We start from the raw sequence: 16,980 nt of genomic DNA, 5'->3' as shown, positions 1-16,980 counted from the left end.
TTCTCTCATGGCCTTGGACTATTCATTGTACAGTAACTAACATTCATTATTCAAAATCATGGTGCAAATTTTATGTATAGGTGAAACAACAGTTTACGTAACAAAGCAGTTGGAAAATATAGGCCTATTCCAGGTTTTGTTATTCTGATGCTACCCAGTTGTATTCAATTTTCTTCTGTATTTTTATGGCATGGAGAGGCATAAGCAATCTTTACAAAGCTTTGCAAAGGGGTCATTCAAGTATTACGTCAGCATCCGGGGGGGGGGGGGGGTGTTTGGATTTGCTGACTTTTGATGACGAAGAGGGGAGGGGCGTTTGAAGGTTGCTTACGTCATCAACCACCCTTTATTGAAGATATGAAATATTCTACGCTGCTGACGGGAGGGTCAGTGGTTTGCTGACAAGGGAGAGGAGCGGCAAAAATGGCTAAAAATCTACTTACGTAATACTTGAATGGCCCCAAAGAGCTAGAAATGAAAGTCCTTCATTTGTCAAAAAGTATCATGTAGTAAAATGTAAACAAACTCCTTTAAAAAAAGGATGGTCAGCGCAGTAAAACCATTCGGTTCAACGTGACTAATTGGCATTGAAAGTTGTAATTTACACATTTTGCACTGTGCTTTTGAAAGTGGTCTCGAAAGGGCGTCATTCTTAAAAAAAAAAAAAAAAAAAAAAAAAACTTAAATGTCTTCATAATTTGCTGTGCATCGAGAAAGAGTTGGCAGACTGGACTTAGGAAGGACTTTTGGAAAAAGAATATGTTGCGTGAAGAAAGAGACAGAAAAAGAATTATCTGTAGTTGCTAGTACGCTGTTTTGGCCCAAAATTGTTCTCGTTACGAAGTCATTTCTGTCCTTTTTGCTTTGGCTCGAGTCAATCTTATGAGATGCTGATATAGTAGGAAGGACAAGGGGGTATTTAAACGGTGTCCTTTACAGTGGACACTTTTATTCGGACTTACAGAATTTGTGTGTTTTCGTAGAGGACGCGAAAGTGGAGCTTATAAAATAAATGTCTGGTTGACAAGTTTCAAGGCATGTCTAGATTTTTTTGCGTTCAACTTATTAGTATGTAGTATCTCAGTGATTGCCTCTTATCACCGCCACAGACCGCGATAAGATGATTAGTGCGTGGCTGAACTGAACTTTACCCTATGGCTTTCCACTTCTTTAAAGTTGATTAAATTCTGCGGCACAACTAGAATTATACGTTTTTATGCTTCTCACTTTTGTAAATCGCTGAGAGATATGCGTCCATATATGCACGCACATATATTCAGTGAAACCTCGATATAACGATTTGCATGAAGATCCGCATAAACAAAATTGTTTGTGGTAAAATAATTTCAAAAAAATCTTTTAACAATAATTTAAAATATACATATTCTAAACACTGCCCTATGTAGCAATTTTTGGAATACATATACTAACCTTAAAATAAAATTTTTACCTGAAAGCAACACATTTTCTTCGAAAACAAACAATTTTCCTCCAAAAATCCCTGGTTTTTTTAGCCTAAAAAACCCAGTCCGGGGGAAAATGGGTATCTACCCGGGGAGCAAATTTGACAACCCTGATTTTTGACGCCCCTCTCAAAACTACGTTCTCATGAATTTTTTCAATAGCGTTCTAGATAACATTTGCTGTGCGATGAACTAGGATATTTGATGTATGTTCAGAATTTAATATTTTGTAGCTGTGTGAATGAAACATTTTTTGAATTTTTTTGTCAAAATTTACGTATTGTTTCACGAAATTTTTCTCAATATTTTTTATACCGTAAAAATGTTAGTTCATTGCACAAGTAACAGTCATAACAACATAGAGTGCCAAAAATATTCGACTATACGCTGTAGTTTTCAGTGTGCAATGTCTGAAGTTGGTTTTCTGTGGTTTCAAACTTCGAGGCGTAAATGCGAGTTGATCTCCCCGTTAAAAAGTCTCGCCACAGAGAACAACAGCAGCCTACGACAGTTCAATTATTCGATGATTATACTTCACTCATAGTTAGACAAATTGATGGCAGATGTGTGGAAGTGCTGCAAAGAACAAGCAATATACAGAAACAAACTTCACGGTAGGTTCTCAACACACACACGCACATCCCAACATTTGCCGATTCGTTTAAAAGTTCCCAGAGGAATATGGACGAGATGCATGTGTGGTTTAGTAGTAGTGTACAATATCTGGCGTAAGTACTGAAAATAAACTAATTTTGATAACATATCTAAGTTATAGCAATATTCCAAAACATTTCACTGGATTTCCTTGTTTTGTACAGTATTATGATTAAAACCGCGCATGCTTTGTAAAAAACGCACTGTTTTAAAAAAGAAAAAAGTGTCCCCGCACGTAGCAGTTACCTTAAAGTGATTTTAAGCCAGATGTAAAGAAAAAGTTGCAGCGATTTCAAAGTCTTTTCCGAAAAATATCGTTATTGCGGGATTTATTGTTGTAATATCTTATCGTTGTATCCAGAAGAGTTTGTACTCAGACTACCGACAATTCCAAACAAGATTCGATGAAATGTAGCCGTAGAGAGAGGTTTATCATTGTGTCGAGTATGGTTGTAGCGAGGATTAATTTTATGTTAATGCCGATTGTGATACCTATTTCTGATCTGGTGATGGTGGTTCGAACTGCACGAGCGGAATCGTTTCTTTTCATACGAGTTGGTTTTCATAATTATATGCTTTTACGTGATTTCTTTCCCTGACACTTTTCGAATCTTCATTTCCTGTAGTAGGAAGAAATATCCTTGACCCGTCAGTGGAGAACTATCTGCCTAAAAACATATTGATAAACATTTATTCTGAGTCGTGGGTGCTATCAATCGAACGCTGATTCGAGATTTCAATTTTTCAAAATTAGGTAAACCTTTCGAGTATCGTAAAACTACCGAAATTTATTTCTTCCTCCCTTGAATTTGTACGTTATGCACATATCGAAATATATCCCAGTTTTATAAAGTTTAAAACCAGGGTTTGACAAACTAGAGGGGATATAGCTTATATGTAGGTGGCAAAGAAATATCCTAGGAACCAAAAACGATTTTAATCTCAAGAAAAAAACAATCTTTAATGGGGTTTCTTTTCGACTTTTCCGGGAAGTGTCTTAACATAGGAAAAAGGATATGTTGTCATGGAATCAGAAAAATGTGTCATTCATAGACTCTAATTTAGGAATCGCATGCAGAAAATATTTTCGGTGCCAATACCAATTTTCTAGTCGCCATGGTGACCTGGCACCTGGGATTTGCCAAGCCCTTCTTAAAACCAAAACCTACCCGTAGACCGATACCGCTGCTGATATTTTATGTCTACCTTTTTTGGAGGACAAAAGGAGAGATAGGTGTACACATTTTTACACAATTGCATCAACAATAAAGCTTCATTCGTGAATTTTTTTTAACGTACCATACAGTGAACGGCCGAGGGTTCCACGCCCATGGCGTAGATGATTAAGTTGAAACGTTGTGGAAGTTATTAAAAACGATCAGGAGGAAAAATATTGAAGACATTGAAAAAATAAATGTGAGAGTATGAAGGGGGAAAAAAAAATCTATAATTTTAAAGCTCTTGGAGATACGGTAAATCCCTTAACAAGCCCTGTCTTCTCTGGTTCCAAATCCGGAAAGGAAGATAGGAAATAAAAAATTGCACGTGGAAGTCATGAAGGCAATCTCCGTCTACCCATCATGTCCTCGTCCGCTGTTTTCTTTGCGTGGAGCCTTCATCTCCCTTTAATTAAGCCTTCATAATAAGACCGTTACACATTTGTCAGAAGATGTATTACGGCTCTCAATAAATTTCACGCCCGACTCGACAGAAGCCCAGGGGTCTTTCGTTAGAAAGGACAAGCCGTGGGAGACGACGACTGGTTGGGTGGAGAGAAAGATGTAGAATCACGGGCGAGATTTTCTACAAAAGCTCGTTTATAAAATTGATACGCGCTATCCTCATCTCTTTCTATAACCCCCACCCGTTTAATTTCACGCTACAAGTAATGAGGGAAATGGCGTCGTCCGGTACCATTACTTGAAAAAAAATAGAATGGTGATAGTGGGTGAAGAAAGAGGGACTCATCCAAAATTAATAGCTCTGTGAGAGAAATTGCCTTAAACGATATTTATCGTGGTTGGTTAATTTATATCGTTAATTAATGTAAAAGGATAAAAAGTTGAAGGGTTCGTCTTTTGCTTTAATTAACTCGGTCTTAAAATTTTCTGAGGGCAGCTAATTTCTCTCGAATCGGTCCACGTTGGTACCGGTGGTATTTTTTCCGCCTGTGAATGTTTTTTTTTAGGACTCAATCACAAAAGCCTGCTTAAGGCAGTTAAGTAGAAGATCTGTAGAGTTTTTTTTTTTTTTTTCCATATGACCAATGGATTATTATGCCTTGAAATAGGTCACGAGTTGCGCACGCGCCGCCCAAGTTAACTGTAATAATATAATAATAAGCTCTCGTGTAGTTTTCTTGAGAAAAACTTCCTTTCTTCTCTGCATTTGTTTCATATGGGTAGGTGGGTTCGCGGTGCCATTGTGAGTCATAAACGCTCTAGTTTTTGGTTTCGTTCTTTTTCCGGGTTTTGACCCTAAACATGGACCGGCCGTGGCTGCATGCGGAATTCTCAGGGCGTTGAGCAAGTTTGTATTTTTATAAGATGAAGAAAAAATTACTTGGGCTCATTTCATCTGAGTTTCTAGCAAATTATTTTCTGGATGAGCCGAAATAGAGCTCACCCTTCCGCTTTGAATGCATTTCCTTATGTGGCTTTTTTCCCCTTAAACCTCATGACATGTTAATAGTTCATTCATACTTATGTGCTGAAGTTGAGCCATAATCACATAGTTATTCTTGTAATTTCATCATATATAATTTCTCCCATTAACAAGAATGGTTTTATACACATATATCAAATCATTTTATAGACGGATTTCTGTTTTCACACATGCTTGTAAAACTATAAACGAAAAATGACAAACCTGCAAGCATATGTATTCACGTATTTGTTGTTGTTTTTTTTTTTGCGAATGTGTAAAAAAATGCTCTGACGTTAATTTCACACATTGTCCAAAAGTTACGATGCACATTCAGGCTGTCCGAAATTGTTTGCACAACAGTTATCTCTGCAACCGTTGACTTAAGAAGCATTCTTTCAATTGCAAAAAGTTTTCAAGTGATGGGCAGTTATAAAATCTCAATTTGTTTGAAGAGTCGTGTGCATGAAAACCAAAAAATTATCTTCTTATACAGTCTTCCCCTCCCCCCCCCCCCCATGTGATAAAATTTCCAATTCTTAAGATGCAAATCCTGCTATGAGAAGACGTTCAAACAATTTCATGTTTTTTTAAAACAATATTTATCAAGATATTAAATATATAAAATCACTGTGTTTTGGCAACTTATATCACGGTGTTGACCCGCGTTCATAGGCTCAAAAGTTGCCATTTTCAGGGACTCTATGCAAACAGAATTAACTCAACCACTTTTTTTTTCTTCGATCACAATGAACAGCAATTATATTTTTCGGTAATTATTTTAGCAGAAGTTTTACAACTTAGAATTCAATCTCGTTTCGCAATGTGAACCACGCCCCCAATAATTGGCGATGAATGCTGAAAACTTAAAATATCTTCCTTAATATTGCATTTAGAAATGTTTTTTTTGTAAATGACTTCTCGGAGCCGCATCAGCATTTCGCTAACTATGAATTTTAGCACACGGGGTCTACATAAAAAGTTATTTTTTGCATTTGTTTAATGTATACACCACTCCTTGGGAAATTTAAAACATTTTGAGTAACCTCACGTCATTTGAAAGCTTTTTCGAAATTGAAAGCATGGTTATAAATTTAACGGTTACAGACAGTCATCGGTTACACTACGCAAACGATTTCGGCCGGCCTGTATATATTTCGTAGTGTCATCCTGAAGGACTCGATAAGACCTACTTAGAAGAGGGATGATATTTAATTGCGGAATGAAAAGAATCTTCACACATTGACCTAAAAAAATAATGACTTTTTAATGAGTATAGTTTTGTGTATGCGTTTATCGTCTTTTCTCAAGTTTTTGTTTTCTCCCTCGTGTATTTTCAGGTTCGATTATCAAGTTCTTCTGCAGAACGCCACGTTTTGCCTGGTTCCAAGGGGCCGCAGGTTAGGCTCCTTCAGGTTTCTCGAGGCCCTGCAAGCTGGTTGTGTGCCTGTCCTCCTCAGCAACGGCTGGCAGCTGCCCTTCAGCGATGTCATAGACTGGAGTAAAGCCGCTGTCTGGGCTGACGAAAGGCTTTTGTTACAGGTGAGAAGAAAAATTATTCTTGTAAATATGTGTCTGTGATTTCACTCATATTGCTGAAACATTCAGTGCCCTGTAGAGCAAACACTCCCGAGAATGCATGATGCAGTCCACTGTGACTGGCTGCACTCACGTGCAGTTTTATGTCCGAAGAGGTGGAATGTCTAAATATTTTTTGTGACTAAGCAGTTACGAATATAATGAATTAACATATCGAATTCGAAGCCTCTTAGAGTTCTATTGCCGTCATAAAATTATGAAATCCTAGGGATGTTCTAATGAAGAGACGAAGAAAATTTTTTGGGACACCCCGCGCCCCCTCCCAAAGACCGAAAATCTCTGCATAACTTTGGTATAGAATGTTCATAAAAGAGTTTTACCAACAAAGCACATTCTTTCAAACCCAACGTCATACAGTTTAGTGAAGAAATGAGAAAGAAAATCTTCTGGAGATGTGTAGCTACCCTGTCCAAAAACTTGAGCAGTTTGGTCTCATAGTTGCCAAAAAATAGCATGTGCACTACAATTTGCTTAGAAAATTCCCTCTAGGGGTGAATTGTTAGAAATAATATTTTTTGGGGCTCTTTATTTTTATTTTATTCATTTCATTTTATTTTTTGCATGCTTTTATGAAGACATGGTTACAGCCGAGAACGGATAACTTAATCTATTACACCCTGTGTATATGGTCATTTCCACAACGGATGAATGTGGAATGAAAAGGCATTACACCACCTCTTTGGGCATTTTGCCTGTTGTGGCCTTGTATTTGTATTAATAGAATTTAAGCGGACCTCTGAGTTTCTTAAAAATATTCGGAACACACTTGTCTCCACGTCTGCCTCGTACGCCGTAGGCTGGAAACAAAGCCCGCTCATTTGAGCATGCAAAATGACGTTTTTGTGGAGAATAGGTCCTCTTTTCCACTTTCGCAAAGTTTGCGAAACTTTATAATATGGGGGTTTAGCCTTAGCCTCGTAACTTAATTATAATCCTTTTAAAGAAGGGGGTAATTTTTCGAAGTTATTCCCCTAAGAAAAGATATTCGACTTATTAAGACAGTGGCGGCCTCCTTTTCCTTTCTCCTGTTTGTGTCTACATTTTTACTGTCTCTTGTAGCAGCAGCAGCAAGGAGATGCGTTTCTCCATTAGTTGTAAACTTGATTAATAGCTGCTTCCTTCTCTCGTTCTTGGTCTCCTTCAATTTTTACTGACATTCGTAGAAGAAGCATTTTTCACGTGTCTCATATGTTCGGAGAAATGTGTTGGAGAGAGCGAAAGGAATGACGAGTTGACGTTTTCAGCCGCAGCGATTTCTCAAATATGCTGCTGCACTCTATACGTGTGTGTGTGTGTGTGCATCGGCCATGGATAGGAAAAGGGACGAACACTGTGTTAGAAGAGTATGTGAGATATGTGCCTTCATTTCGACGCGTCGAGAAAGAAACCAGATGAAAAAAAAGTACTACTGGTGGTGTATGATATTCGTCATCATTGCCTCTTGTGTGACGAAACTTCCATTTCTCCGTTGATATCCCACTGCGACGACATTGGTATATGTACGTACTTTCTGTGTGTGTGTGTGTGTGTGTGTGTGTGTGTGTGTGTGTGTGTGTGTGTGTGTGTCCCGGAAACAATCTTTCATACCGTATGTTACTGGCTATTCTGAACGATGCCGTATTTCCCAATGTCAGGATGATGTTGCAGTCTGTGGTGCTATCTAATGTGAAATTTCTCAAGCAGTTCTCCCATCTGTCTCTGTAAAGATGTTGGGAATGAATGAACGCCAGGACTTTGGCGTTCATTCATTCAGTGGATGTTGGGGCGTTCCATTTTTTTTTTTTTTTTAATCCTTCTTAGTGGTGATGTATATTTAAACTCGATTAAAACTGCATTAAAAGAACTGAGAAATTTAATCCTTGAATACGAGTTTGAGGTTCTATTACCAATGTAAATAAACAAACGCACCGAAATAAATGCTTGCACTTCCTCACCCCCAAGTGAGGCTCCATCGCCTGTGCGGCAAAGTCTGGGTGTCACTCGGTTTCCTCAGATCGAGGTTTTGCACAGAGACGCAAAAGCAGAATAAAAATTGGGAAACCACAAGAAACCATTTTTTCACCATGACATTTTTTGATCTAGGCACAAGACATGTATTTTTCTGATGAACAGAGAGTTAGAAATACCAATATCCTGGAGAGACAGAGTTTGGTGAGGAATGGGTAGGGGAATCGCCTAGCTCTGCCATGTTCGTGCGTACGATACTACTACTGAGTTACCTTCAGGGCAGTTTTAAGAGCACCATTAGCCCAAGTGATATTCTAGAGCCCCGACCGAACTGGATGTACCTACCTACCAATTTACATAATTACTCTCCAAAACAAACCATAGTGCCGATTCTCATAAGAAAGCTGTTAAGCAGGGATGACAAATCCCGTGCGCCATGGTAACTAGATTAAAATTATTTACGCTCAAAATATAATATTTACGATTAATACATTTTCACAAAATGTTCTGATTTGTCGACAGTGTGGCTTTTAGAGCCCCACCGTCACCACAGTGGTTGTTCGGCTGAAGTTGGTTTTCTGTGGTTCCCAACTTCGAGGCGCAAATGCGTGCCGATCTCCCCGTTAAAAAGTCTCGCCACAGAGAGCAACAGTCCTACAAACAGTACAAATATTCAGTCATTACACATCACTCGCTTCACTTCTGAGATATAGATGGCAGCACTGAAAAATCATACACAGCACTGGATACGCACTCAGACTGTTAGGTACACGCACTTATACTTTCGTCACAACTCACTAGGTAGTAAATTGCCTATGGCAATAGACCTGAGTTGTGCTCGGTTTGAACAAAAAAAAATGTGGCTTTTAACATGGAAAGGTGATATTAACTTCCGGAAAATTGAAAAAAGCATTGTTCAGGATCGTTTTTCTTGACCGATAAACCATGCTTGGCTGCTAAGAGATTTTACTGGCGCTTAGTTTTTTTTTTCTATTTGTGATGCCGTGCTCTTCTATAATTGAAAAATCCCTTGGGTTAGCCAATGCTTTAAGACGACACTGAGTACCATGTACGATACTGATGATCTATGTCGATACTAGGTAAAGTGGACAATTATACAACGAATTTCATTTCTAATCACCACATTTAACAACAGGAAATATCCAATCAACCTGTTGAACTCAAATTTTAATCTTTTAAAAAAAAATCCACGGATAAGCACCTCAAATGTGATAACAAAAGTGTTTTGAAAATATGTCGTTGTCCCCAAGGTAATTTTATTTCGTGTATAGGCCTACATTAAAAGCGATGTTCATCAGCCAGGACCGCCTCATATTATTGTTATATCCAAAGTTGCGTTACAACTGTGTTTTACTGTAATGTTTTCACCAGTTGCAAATGGTCATTTGTTTGTTTCTATCATTCCATGAAAACAAATGAAAGACATGGAGCAGAAGCATGTAATGACGAATCATGTCGCTCCCCTCATGCCAGAATCACGAATGTGCAAATTTTCACTTTGATTAATCAAACCAGCTGATTAAAAAATCAGCTGGTTTGATACCTTATTCTGCTATCTAAATTTTGCCTGAAACTCGAATGTGTATCCCTATTCAAACGCATGTTACAAAACATTTTAGGAAAATAACTGCCATAGCGTAACATAGGTAGAGTAAACATTTAAACGTCATTTCCGTTCTTTTTATTTCCAACGACATTGCACTTTCATGTTTCTAGCATACTATGTCTTTTCAAGACTTTCACCTGAGAAAAAGCCCGGGCATTATCGCATTCGGTTCCGAATTATCAACTCCGATATTTATGCATGTTTGTTATTATTTATTCATGTGTTTAAAGGTTTTTCGATTGCGGTGAATAACGATTTTTTCCCCTCCTCAAAAGCGCACACTGTAAGCGAGTTCGTGCTTAAACGATGGTCATCGTTAATTTACCTGCAAAAATTAGAATTGGAAATTAGGTCGCGGTAATAAAAGTGCGCCTGCTAATGGTTTCAGTCAGAGACTGATTTTTCTAGCTATGTCTCGGAGATTATTAATGTCCGAAACGCCCGAATGAGATTGGCAGTCGCCACATATGTTCAATAATATGTATAATGTATATGCCTTGTTTTTTTTTATTATTATTTTCTGTGCTAATAATGATATCATCTGGCGCTTGTTGCGTGATCTTTAATCTCAATGTCTTTATATCTGCAGGTGCCTGATATGATTCGGTCCATTCCGCCCACGAAAGTGCACGCTTTCCGTCAGCAGACGCAGGTTTTATGGGACAACTATTTCTCTTCGGTGGAGAAAATAGTCATGACAACTTTGGAGGTGAGTAGAAACAAATTTCCATATCTATGTGTACATATTATGCCAGTTCCCTTTTTTCATTTGATACAATGATTTTCTTTTCCCTTCGAGACAAAATCTTACTCTGCCGGGAGAGACATGTGAATAGGCTACCCGTCTGTTAAAAGAGCTTCCGGACTTAACTGTAAAAAAGAAAGATCAGGATTTGAAAGAATGCTATGACTCGACATCGGTTTTCCAACTTTGAGGCGCAATGTCAGCTGGTCTTTCATATAAAAGAAAGGCTCTGTGCCTTCACAGAGCATTCTTACCAACAACACTTAAAATTTGAACGTAATGAAAAACGTAACCTGTCAAGTTGCTGCTCTCTTAGTATGTCAGATGAAAGCACTTCGGACAAAAAACACGTATTCTTAAGAAACATTCTGCACGTTGAGTACACAACACGTACACGGTACATTCTGGCATTCACCAATTCATTGGAAATTCCTCGAAATGTTTACTTCAGTGCGGTTCAGTGGCAGTTGGGTTTGACATAGGATCTTTTCCTTCCCACTCACATTAAGGATTTATGAAGTTTGTCAGTTGCTCTCGAAAACAACTTATTTCCTCGAACATTGTATAAGAATATGGTCAATCTGTATGTCTTGAACAAGGCCAAATCTTTATCGTGCCATTTCTGGGAAGAAATGAATCTGCAGTGAAAAGTCTGATTATATATGTGAGTGTGGATATACTTGTCACTTGTCAACTTATACTTGACGAGAAACTTCACAATAAAAGTTGTGCAAGAAAATCAAGCTCCATTCTGATATTCAGTTTCTAGCAATTCATCTGGTAATCAAATTCTGACCACGTGTAAAATGTAATCCAAGGCGCTGGAATTTTTCGAAATTCCTCCTCGCAACGCCTTTCTTTCTAATTTTCGGCAAGAACTGGTTTTGTTTTATTTCTCCTATGAGTGTGAGCAATCTCAATTTCAAGGGATCTTGATAGGCAATGAATGGTCTTGTTCCCCCTAGGTCAGGGGTTCTCAAACTGTGTGCCTTTAGCCTTTGTCAGGGCGCCGCGGACATTGGCCCTAACAAAGATTTTTCGAGGAGATTTTTTGTCAAACTGATCTGGGGAGCCGCGAGTGAGAACCCTCTGCCGTAGGCTGAGTGCTGTAGTGGTGGGTTGGTAAGATACAGGGTTAGAGATGGGAAGAGTTCAGGTTACATGGGTTCAAACACGCCCACCTCCAAATGCCGCTGTGGTGGTCGAGTGGTTATAGTGACGGACTCGCGATGCGAGGATCCGGGTGCGAACTCCACAGTGGTGGTCGGCTGAAGTTGGTTTTCTGTGGTTCCCGACTTCAAGGCGCAAATGCGAGCCGATCTCCCCGTTAAAAAGTCTCGCCACAGAGAGCAACAGTCCTACAATGATAAATCATTCAATCATAACATTTCACTCATAGTTAGAAAAACTGGTGGCAGATGGCAGCACTACACATAACAAGCATTACAGAGAAACAAAAAACTTCACCGTCAGGTTTCACTACACGCACATTCCCGCATGTACCGATTCGTTGGGGGTTCCGCGGGGGGGGGGGGTGCATGTGTGGTGTAGCAGTAGTAGGTAGGGCCTCCAAAAAATGGTTCGGGGATCCATGATGTTCTTAAGTCAGCCACCTCGTTGGGCAATTTGCCTGTTGTGGCGTTGTATTTGTAAGCGCATACAGGATCTTTGAACGGCGTTGTGGTGGATCTACGAGTGCAGACCTGCCAACTCTCCGGATTTTTCATCCTTCCTCCCGGTCTCCGGATTTGCGCAGAAAATTAGATTTTACGCGAGCTTTCACGTAGTCGTGACGTCAATGACTGCCGTTGTCGTTATTGAAAACACCCATAGAGGACAGCTGTGGGCATTCCCATCTAGCAGCCGTAAAAAAAGTCTTGGTGACCGCATTTAAGGAACTGGGAAAGACGTGACTTTTTGTTTACGTAGTATTTATCGGCAATCATGTATTAGGGGCATGACCTTGGTTGCCGAAATTCCTGCGTAATCGTTGTTGTATTCCATTAACAACCATGCGGTAAACACAAGTTTTTTCGTCAGCAGCTTCGTATTTTGAAGTTTTTTAATTGTTTCCTCCGATTAAATATGTCTTCAGAAAGCAAATATAAAACTTTAAGCTATATAAAGCTAAATATAAAGCTTTTAAGAGTTGATATACCCAAAATTATCAATCACTGATAGCATCCACGAAAGGAAACGTGTTATTAACAGTATGCGTAGATGTGATTTCTATATTCTGCATGGAAAGACTGACATGGAATTATATTCTGTTCGGGGGGCCGGAGGGCAATGCGGAACCTGTTTTGGGGGGAGGAATGGAACTTTTTCTTAATTGATCAAAAAAAAAATTCCGAAAATTTTTTTTGTGAAATTTTTATTGATCGATTCTATGAGTGCCGGGGGGTACCCCCTTCGGAAGAATCTCCTGATTTCTGGATTACAAAAGTTGGCACGTCTGCGAGTGTGTATCTATAGTGAACGGGGATAGGGGGGGGGGTGATTGTCCACCTCCACCCCTCCCTTCGGTGGATTTCCGGGCCAGAATTTTTCACTCCCCTCTGTGGTATATTTATAGTAAAAAAAAGAAAATTTCGTGTCGAAATCGCCCACGTCTGGAGCCACTGTCTGCTTCTCTCATATAAAGAGGCTGTGGGTCTAAGCAACTTTAATCTGTAATGCATTGAAAACTGGTAAAAGCATATACGAATGCGTAGGTCCAAAGAATAAAAGTTATAATATACAGTCGACGCTCGTTATAACGACCCCACGTTATAGTGGCCATTCATTACAACGACCAGTAGGATAGTTGTCCCAAATGTCGTCGTATAACGAGTATCTTCTGTGTATTCCTTTCTACATAACATCCGTTTCCGACGGAACTATGGGGTCTTTATAATAACCTTCGACTGCTTTCCGAAAAAGTAAGAAATGAATTCCATTTTCAAAGCTAATTAGAATGTTGTCGGCCATACCTTCCTTCGCACACGTCCTCCGGTGGTCGATGGTCCTATTTGAAGGGACAGTCCCATCTGCGCATGTCAAAAATGAGGTGACAATTGTCGAGAAAAAAAAAAGATTACTTCCTAAAGTATAAAGACACAATTAAAATAATAACCCGGATCCCATTTCATAGTAATTATTGCCTTGTTCTACACATGACAACCCAAACACGCCTATCAAAAATATTGTCCGAGAAGTTTTTTTTCTGCAGTGAGACTGCATAGTCAGAGAACTTTCGGAAAAGTTGACGCAAAGAACACTTGATGTCTTCTTGAAGACATCAAAGGCTCAAAATTCATCGATGGGACACCATTCGTTTAAACAACGGGATTATATATCATTGAGAGAAAAGTGCCACTGGCCGCCCGGCCATCGAACCAGAGACTTGGCGATTTTCGATAGCTTCTCATTTGGACGGCCCCCTTCCCAATCCTTTAATACTTGTTTATGCAGACAGTTCTATTTGCTACTTCTCTTTCTTTTTTCTATCTTCTTCTTATTTCCTCTGTTCGAGTTGCCGATCTCTGCGCTGGTGTATTACTGTGGTAGAGATTTTTGCGATTCGGATCGATATCGCCGAGATCGATATAAATACAGAGCCGGTGGCTTTCCAGCAAATCAAAAAGGGGCGGCAAAGGAATGGGTGGCTCGGAAAGCCGCCTCTGATGCGATGGTGGCAATGGACGAAGGAGGGGGTGGGTGCCACAATTTTATTGATGTTTGGGAAGGCAAATCGTTTGACGGGGGAAGGGGGTACCCACCACTCTCCTTCTTTCCCAATTTTCACGGCGTGTGTAAGAACTTTATTGCTGGGTGAATGAGTTGGGCAGGGAAAGCCAGAATAATAGTGTAATACATTTGTGAATGTTTTAGCATGGCAGTAAAATATATGTATGTATTTTTTTTAGGTACGGTATGGAAAGGGTAACTGGGTGTGCGGAAATCGGGCGAAAGTGCGGGAAGGGACGCACAAACTCGGCGCAACGTTTGGGACACGCATTCTAACATCTATTATTCGACCAAAGGCTGCAATTTGCGTTCCCCCCCCCCCTCCTCTCTCTACTTCCTAGCGTCTGTTGATGGTTGCCGTGGTTTGTTTTGTGTACACAAAAAAGTTATTTTTTTAAATGTTGTAATGAAAATTTTGATGTTAACCCGTACCACTGTCATTAGTTGAACTTACCTAATGAGGCTTCACATTACTTTTAGAGATTATTTTATACTCCAAGAGGGGATGAAATTTTTTTCCTCCACAGCTAATGACTTGAATTTCGAACATAACACTTGTATTTCTCGACGTGATTTCAGATTTATGTTTAGTTTGTTAATTTCCCAAGTGAATATGATTGAACTGTTTTTTTCCCCCCGGGAAATTTAAAATTGTCTTTCATAAGTCTATACTGTTAGAGATGAATGAATTTTCTCAGTAAGAAATTAATAGCCTCCAATATGGGCCAGGTCTTCTTTGACCACCAGCTAAAATCTCTTGATTGAAACAGAGCGGCAGGCCATGATCATTTTAGGAGGAGTAAGAAACTAATAACATACAACTCTAGAAGGCATGTGAATGCACTTGCTCTAGGTACGTAAAAATTTACACGAAGCATTCGAAAATCCACAGAAAAGCAGTCAATATAAACGAATTCACACTTTACTAGAAAGTAAAATTACTCAAATAAGTGAAAATTAAAATGTAAAAGCATGCCAATATGTATTTGTGACGAAAAAATCGTTAGAATCTCTGATTGAAAGTGTTTAGCAGTAGGTACCCAGGTCATTGAAATACATAAGTAAATTTATCTATTAGTCACAATGCTATTTGGATCCTTTTTCCATTATATTTTAACACACAACTTAGTTCAGGGGGAAACTTAGTTCTCAGTCTAACCTTGTCTGGCTGGAATTTAAAACTCGTTCTTCAGCTGCAGAAAGCTTTGGAGTGTTGAATCTTTTTTGTACGTCACATTTTTTTAAACGGAGTGAAATAAATGATGTTTTTTAATTAAGATATTTTCTTCTTCCCTTTGCTGATGAGAAAGAGAAAAAAGTGCGATAGGATGGCAATATATATCGCCAGTGATGCGCCTAAGGCCGGGTTTAGATAATTAAAAAAAAAATTTTATTAACAAAATATAGGAGGTAGTCTTGTTACTTGTATTCTAGGACCACAGGCGTAAACTTGGAACCCATGGCTCCAGAACCCTCCCACAATATATTTATCTCCTCAATAATAGCTATGATATAAATATTGGGTTTAAGGTTTCTGAATTTTTGCAATACATTTGCGCTTATGTCCAGGACCCTGGGCAAAATAGAATCAGAATCTTTATTTAATTTGGCGGAGCCAATTTTAAAGGCGGTGGTACACAATTTCATTTTTGCACACAAAAAAAAAAATGAAATGAATTAAACGAGAAAAAAAATTAGTAGGACAAGGATTGCGGTGGAAAAAACAACATGCACTTGAGCGGACACCCACAACGAATTATGCAAAAAATAATAGTAATAATAAACCAAAAAAAACCACATTTGCATGAGACTGGATTATTCAGGGCTACAAAATTGGTTTTAATTTTCAGATGGATCGACATAGAGAAGACGATGTCTCAAACAGTGGTTAAGAAAAAAATAAATATGTTTGATTCCGTAGTTATTCGCAGTCAGTACTTGTTTGAAATTGGAAATGCCGTTCCTGAGCAAGTAATTATCCCGAAAATTTCCGTAAATTGGCCACTCGAAAAATACATGCTCCCAAGTTTCACTTCTACGTAGATTACAAAAGCTGAATATTTCTCGAGGCTCAACTATGAGATATTTATCTCAGTCTGATAGCTGGCAAACCGAAACGAAACTGTATTAATACGCGCTTAAGATGTATTTCTGAGCCAACTATTAGATAGTCTTCCAAACATGAAAATGTTTTTATTGATCTATAGCACGCTGCGGTATAGCAAGTTTGTAAAAACTGATCTCTTTGTTCACCCTGAAAAGTCAACCGTTCTAGGACGTAGGGTATGTAATGTTTAATTACGGTATGTATTTAATGTTTTATTTCGAGGTTTAGTTTTAAAAAACTGTATCCACTCTCGTCAAAAATGTCCCAAATTGTTGCCAGCCGTAATCATTTGGCAGCTTATTGTATAGGTTTTTTTAGGCAAATTTTCGGGAATCTATTACTTTTCATGTTTAAAATTCGTAAATAGAACTTGAGCAGGAATATTTTCATTGTAACATACCTGGGGTTGCCCTAGTTCAATACGGAGGAGATAACCGGGGATATATTTAGGCAGGGCAAAAAATTT

General features: G+C 38.8%; 1 protein-coding gene across 1 annotated transcript in view; it reads left to right on the top strand.

The window, feature by feature from the left end:
* The window catches only part of ttv (exostosin glycosyltransferase 1 ttv), a 96,279-nt gene that overhangs the window by 55,506 nt on the left and 23,793 nt on the right, over positions 1 to 16,980 (top strand). Inside the window, exons 2-3 of the mRNA XM_089250452.1 lie at positions 6,101 to 6,302; positions 10,523 to 10,642. Of these exons, the coding sequence (XP_089106578.1) occupies positions 6,101 to 6,302; positions 10,523 to 10,642 (322 nt within the window). The remainder of the gene's footprint in view (positions 1 to 6,100; positions 6,303 to 10,522; positions 10,643 to 16,980) is intronic.

The sequence above is a fragment of the Pholcus phalangioides genome, unplaced genomic scaffold (genome assembly GCF_987345545.1).
Source record: "Pholcus phalangioides strain wild (caught in Gottingen) unplaced genomic scaffold, Ppha-v1.0 ptg000024l_1, whole genome shotgun sequence".
Lineage (NCBI taxonomy): Eukaryota > Metazoa > Arthropoda > Arachnida > Araneae > Pholcidae > Pholcus > Pholcus phalangioides.
Note: the sequence above shows the minus strand (reverse complement) of the source record. Positions and strands in the feature narration are given on the sequence as shown.